Source organism: Gossypium hirsutum, chromosome A04 (assembly GCF_007990345.1).
Source record: "Gossypium hirsutum isolate 1008001.06 chromosome A04, Gossypium_hirsutum_v2.1, whole genome shotgun sequence".
NCBI lineage: Eukaryota > Viridiplantae > Streptophyta > Magnoliopsida > Malvales > Malvaceae > Gossypium > Gossypium hirsutum.
Genome location: NC_053427.1, coordinates 6,976,922 through 6,983,799, shown reverse-complemented (window position 1 = coordinate 6,983,799; position 6,878 = coordinate 6,976,922). Strand labels below are relative to the sequence as shown.

Genomic DNA, 6,878 nt, shown 5'->3' with positions numbered 1-6,878 from the left:
AAATTTAGTTATATAAACTCACAAGTTCGATTTTTGTATTATAGCGATAATCATAATTTCATAATAAATATTCCAAATAAAACATTATATCATTTCTAATTCAACATTTATCGATTATAATCGGGTATGTGATCAATTTATACACAAGTCATTCATATATATATGTATATTTTCCTCCTCCTCCTCTCCATCCACATCCTTAGTACAAATAACACACTTGTAAGCAACATTATCCATAATTTTCACTATTTACTTATGTGAATATTCAAGCTATCCATTCGTGTCATAGTCACTAAATTATTTTTATCTTGAGATACAGAACTCCAAATTAAGATTCGATAATTTTCCCTCAAACTAGACTCATGTATCTTCTTACCATAAAATTTTCATAATTTTTGGTCTAACCAATAAGTACAGTTTATTCTTTAAAGTCACCTCTGTTCTGCTATCTGACAGTTCCGACCCTTCTTCACTAAAAATTAATATCTCTTCGTACAAGATTTAAATAATGTTCTTGTTTATTTATCTTGAAAATAGATTCATTCAGAATTCTAAACATATAAATTTAAGCCCCTAATTATTTTTTTTATAATTTTTTATGATTTTTCAAAGTCAGAACAGGGAACCCGAATTCATTCTGACATTGTCTAACAAAATTTATTATATCTCATGATTTACAATTCCATTGCTTACATCGTTTCTTCTATAAGAAACTATACTCAATAAGATTTAATTCTATATTTTTTTAATCTTCTAATTCAATTTCTACAATTTATAGTAATTTTTCAAACTTAACTTACTGCTGCTGTTCAAAACTGTTTTAATGCAAGATGTTTATTACCATTTTCCCCCTAAGCTTTTAATAAATAATAATTTCGTCCCTACTCAATTAGCCTCTCAATTGAGATGATTTTTCTAAACTAACACTTTATTCTATCACTTTAAATTACTTTATAACCTTTGGGAATCAGAGCTTCAGCACTCGACTTTAATTCCAAACATTTTCATAATTAGGTCCTAAAAATCAATTTCTATTGAAATTACCTAATAAAATCATATAATAAACAAATTAAAGCTTCAATTTCATGCTATTTCATCATAAAATTACAGCACTCAACCATGATGACTTTTAATTTCATCCATGAAATCAAAAACTAATGATTTTAATAGTAGGACCTAGTTGTAAAAGTCTTAAAAACACAAAAATTATAAGAAAAAGGCAAGGATTAACTCACTTGGTGCAAAAATTATGGAATAACAGCTTATAGAACCCCTCCTATGGCATTTTGGCTGATGATAATGAAGAAAAAATAAAGAGAATTCTAGATATTCCAATTTGGTAATTTTCCAAATTTGCCCTTCTTTCACCATTTTGATTTTTTTCTCCTGCCCAAAATATCTCCTTTGGGCTTATTTTCACTTTAGGTCTTTCCTCATTTGACAATTGAGCTATTTAATCCTTTTAGCAACTTTTACACCTTTTTCAATTTAGTTCTTTTTATTTAATTAACCACCCAAACGTCAAAATTTTCTGACGAATTTTTAATACTACCTCACTAACACTCCATAAATAATTATAAAAATATTTATGGCTCGGTTTATGAAGTTGAGGTCTCGATACCTCATTCTCGACCTAACTTACCTAATTAATTCTTTTAAATCACCAAATTCACTAATTCAAAAACACTTCTATATTCACATTTGACTCATAGGTATTAATTTATTAAATTTTCAACTCACTCGTTAGATTTAGTGATCTCAAATCTCTATTCCCGATACCACTGAAAATTAGGCTGTTACATATATGATATCCAAATATTAATAATAAAATAACAGTAACATAATAATGAATGTCAACAAAACAATAGAAAAAAAGTGGAAAAACAACAACAAAACATGGGAAAACAATAGCAAAAACAACAATGTTTTTTTTTATTGAAAATTTGAGCTAGGCCCAGGTAAAAAAAATCATACTCGAGACTTATTTTTTCCCCCAAATCTATTTTTCAAGCCTATATTTTTACTCAAAATTATTTATTTTTCGGGTCGGCCGATCCAACCCATGAACAACTCAAGAGTGATTATGATTATATGAATTGAATTAAATTATGATTTTGTTTGACTAAAAACCCTCCTAAAACTTCCATAAATAAATTGTTATTCTTATGGAAAGAAGAAACAACGAAGCTATAAAAGCACATGCTGCATGGAACAAAACACAATAAAGTAATGAATTTATGGCAGAAAATATAACATGCTAAAGAGAACAAGGAAACATGTGAAATGGAATTACTCCCAATTTAAATAATAAGTCAACCAATTTTTTATCCCCTTTTCTTGTGGGGTTGTGATTTGGTTTCTACATTAATTTATGATTAAAGTATTATAATTTGGTAAAATTAACTTTCCAATCTCTCTTAATTTAGATTTGAGCAAAGCAGTCCTTTTCAAAAAAATTGAAACAATTTAATTTTTTGTCAATTTCAAAGTAAGCAGCTCAAGACAATTAATTACAGTTTTAATGTTTTTTACAAATTTTACATAATTTTGATTTATATAATAATAAAGTTAGCTCTCGATGTTTATATATTCTGTGTAAATAAAAGTATAAAGACTAAATTTTAAATTTGTAAAGAATATAAAGGCTTATGGCATATTTTAACCATATCGTAAAGTTGTATAATAAAATAGGCTAAAGGGTCTTAAAAGCCCATAAACTTTTCTAAAAAAATCAATTAAGCTCCTACACTTTTTTATACTCAATTGAGCCATTGAACATTAAAAAACCATCAACGTTGTTTTTCTAGGTATTTGCGCCACGTTGCACGCCAAAATTGTGTCAAATAGCGAAAATTGATTATTTTTTATATTTAATATCATTAAAAAATAATAGAAAATTATAAAAATACATTAAAGTTAATAATTTCTATATTTTAAAAATTCAAAAGTGTTACAATTTTTTTATATTTTTCATGATTTATCTAACTTTTTATTTTTAAATATTTTTAATTTTTTTGTAAGTTTAATTATTCTTATAATTTTTTATCATTTATAATAATTTTTAATAAATTTCTATATTTTTATAATTTTTTACACTTTGATATATTTTTAAAATTTTATATAATTTTAAATATAAAATATCAATTTCATCATGTGGTACAATCCTAACATACCACGTGACAAAAACACGTAAAAAAATAATTGTCGTTACTCTATAACGGTTGATTGTTAGCTGTAACAATCGGATAGCTTAAATAATTGTAATTTTAACATTCAAGAATGCAAAAAGAAAATATAAGAAAGGTAGAAGGAATTTGAAGAGTGTTTAGGAAATAAAATAATTAGTGTGATTAAAAAAGAGAGAAGGAAGGAAGAGAGGCGTGAAATGAGGGGTATTCCGGGGTGAAAGCGTGTGGGTTTGGACGTCGTATTTGATGCCGGAAAACAGGATCGGCTTCACGTGTTCTTACAACATTTCATGCCTCCAACCTTTGACTCTCTTCACAGTTCCATATCCACCTACAATAGCTAGCTGTCTGCTTTGCTAGATTTCTGCTTTCATTAAAAAAACCCATTTCTCCTTGACTTCACACATTATTATTATTATACTTCCACTTCGCTACTTTCCTAATATTTTCATTTTATATTATTTAATTAATTAAAGCTATTTTCATTTATATTTAATTATAAAAGTATATTGTATTAATAAAACTAAAAATATATACCACAGACTGATTTTTTATATTATATTTTAAAAAGAAAATAACAGTAAAAATTTTAAAAAAAGTTTTTAAGCAGGGTCTAATAATAATAATAATAATAATAATAATAATAATAATAATAATAATTTGATTTTGGCTTTTTATATGACAATATGATCCCAAAGTCTATTGACCCTAACTTTTATCTTAACTGAACCAATCAAAGAGACACATTTGACGTGATAAGATAAATAGTATTATTTTAATATTAAGTATATTGTTACATAAGTTGTCATGTAAATATTGGTAAAAAGGTAAGGGAGAATATTTGGTGCATTATTGGTAAATAATATGAGAGTTGTTAATATTTATTTATAACAACTACTATTAATGTTTAATGTTCACCGCCTCAAATGTGGTCTGAGTTTAAGTTGCGCTAGTCGCTTTGGTTGTTTGGGTTTTACCCTGTTATTGTAATTCACCCAAAATAATAAGTTTAAAAAATTATTAGTATTTATTTACAAGTCCTCCATATTTTTGTTTAATTAATGACGTGTCATATTATTATTTACTGATGGTGCATAAGACTTATGTACTAACAGTGCATCAAATATTATTCTAAAAAATAATGTCTTAATCAATTTTTTTTTGTTTTTAAAAAAAGTGATTTAATTCTTTTTAAAAGGTTAATAATCAAATTTAACTAAAAAAGGGATCAAATTAACAAAAGATGTAAAAATTGAGGGTTGAATTTATCATTATACCAATAATATAATATATAAAAACTTTATTTTTACTAATACTTATATATTTTCACCATTAACTTAAAAAGATATCCAAAATATTGAATATGAAAAATAATTTAATAATTAAATAGTAATCTGAATCACGTTAAGTCAAAACTATAAAAATCTTATCTTATGCAAAATGATATTATTAAGAGGGATAGTCATGAACTCCAAAATAATTAATCTTTATGACATAATATAGAAAAAAATAAAATAATATTATTTTTTGATGTTTGTAATTTTGCTAAGAAACCCTAAAACTGGATGCTTAATTTGATGATTTAAAAAAAATATATTATATTTAAGGTTAATATTTAGTATATTGGTGTATATTTTTTAATTCCACAAATAGATTTTTAAAATTACCACATGTCCCATTTCTTTTATATACTTATATTATTTTTAATTTTTTTTGATATTTTGTAGGATACTTATTATTAAACATTTCAATAATAATATACAAAATATTTTCTTATATTTAATAATTTATTTTGGTACAAGCATTTAATAGTTTATGATAAAAGAAATTATGTGCAATTATTATTAGGCTATTTAAAAAATTAGGACGGCTTAGATGCAGATCTTACTGTCAATTCAAAAGGTACATTTATTAAGCTTAATCTTTTTTCCTGATTTCATTGGTCAAACATTTAATGGCATATTAACAAGAATCTATTTCACTTATACGTACTTAACCCATTAAACAGACCCTTCTTAACCTATTTAATTGTCCTTTTAAAAATATTGTCTTCAAAAGTTTGAATTCAAATTCTCTTATTAGCAATATAATTTATCATTAACACTTATTAATAAATTATTTGTATATTCAATACTTATGTCCACACATATATTTAGAGATAAATGCAAATATATGATTTTTTTAAATAAAAAATACAAATATTTAACATATATTTGTGTTCAACACTCAACTACGTATTCAAATAACTCAACCTTTTTATTGTATATGTGAGTGTGACTTTTATATTTGAATAAACATGGCTTCCTTCCCCTTAAATCATGGAGAAATCTATTATAAATATGCAGCTTAAAACACCTTCCCTTAGCTTACACTCTTTTGTGCAAACATTTCCCTTCCATTAGAAAAATAATGGCTTCTAACAGTCTCAAGCTCATTGCCATGCTCTCCCTTGCTATTTCAATCCTCTTATGTTTGTATCCTCACTCAACCTTCTCATTCGAAATGGAGGATTTCGACGATGAGGAAGAATACGTGCCTGATGAACCTGTCATCATCCCCAACCTTCGATCGAGAAGCCGGTTCTTAAAAACCTCACCGAAGAAAGATAAGATTAGGAAAGGTGCACATTGCGAGCCCGACCCTTATCACAACATATGCAATGGCCTTTCGGTGAACAACGGGACCGGCGTATTGTATTGCTGCAAGACGCATTGTCGTAACGTGCTCCGTGATTGGAACAACTGCGGTGAATGCGGCCACCGGTGCAAGTTCGGGGAACGTTGCTGCGGTGGGGTTTGTACGGATGTTGTTTACAATGTTAACCATTGTGGCAAGTGTGACAAGCAGTGTTCGCATGGAGTTAAGTGTGACTTTGGGTATTGCGGTTATGCTTAGGTGTAATGATTTTTATCAAAATATATTGGCAAATTTACTTGGGGCTGTTTTGATTATGAATAACACTTCGTTATCTATATATTTTTGTATAATGAGGGGAAGGATATATGTAGATTATACACATATTTATGTAAGAAACAGAGTTTTATACTCATGTAATTGATTTTAGTCATTGTTTTTATATACGTTATTCTAATTTTATATATGATATTTATTTCAATATTATTAAGAGGATCTCGATTTATTTTTTAGAAATTTTTAAACAATTTCAAAAGTTATTGATTGAGTCTTAATTCGATTTGCATGAATATTGTTGTCAATGTAAGAAGATGTGAGTTTGAGTGCGCGTTTAAGTGCACTGAAACACATTATCCTTTTATTTATGGGTTAGTGAGGGACTATGCCTAATTCTAAGAAAAAGGTAAAGTTAAAAGATGCAAAATCTAACACATTGAGGGTTAATTGCTAGGAAATGAAATAAGCCTAATATGTTGTATGTTAATTTAGTGATTTAGTACTTCGACAAGCAATAATGTTCGGACTTTACACTTACACTTGGTAGATAATTTATAGATATCACTATTAGGAGGTGCATTTACATATGATTAATGTAAAAACAATGGTTAATACTATAGCGTAAGGCAAAAAGTAAACTAAATGTGTTGCACCCAACTGTCCATCCAAATCCCACCTTAATTTATTGTGAAGCTAACATTATCGAAGTTTGACGGAATCTCTCCTCATTTAAACTTAAAAAGGAGAAAGTCAAAGTAAAAGGTCTCTATTAGTTTTTGT

At 27.0% G+C, this 6,878-nt stretch overlaps 1 protein-coding gene across 1 annotated transcript; it reads left to right on the top strand.

The window, feature by feature from the left end:
* Positions 1 to 5,597: 5,597 nt before the first annotated feature.
* On the top strand, positions 5,598 to 6,083 carry LOC107947953 (protein GRIM REAPER). Its single transcript, XM_016882449.1, has one exon. It carries the CDS (start codon positions 5,598 to 5,600, stop codon positions 6,081 to 6,083), a length of 486 nt encoding a protein of 161 aa, XP_016737938.1.
* Positions 6,084 to 6,878: the final 795 nt, after the last annotated feature.

What these genes read in the sequence shown, in the direction of transcription:
- LOC107947953 (XM_016882449.1), top strand. Translation starts at nt 5,598, where the DNA reads ATGGCTTCTAACAGTCTCAAGCTCATTGCCATGCTCTCCCTTGCTATT.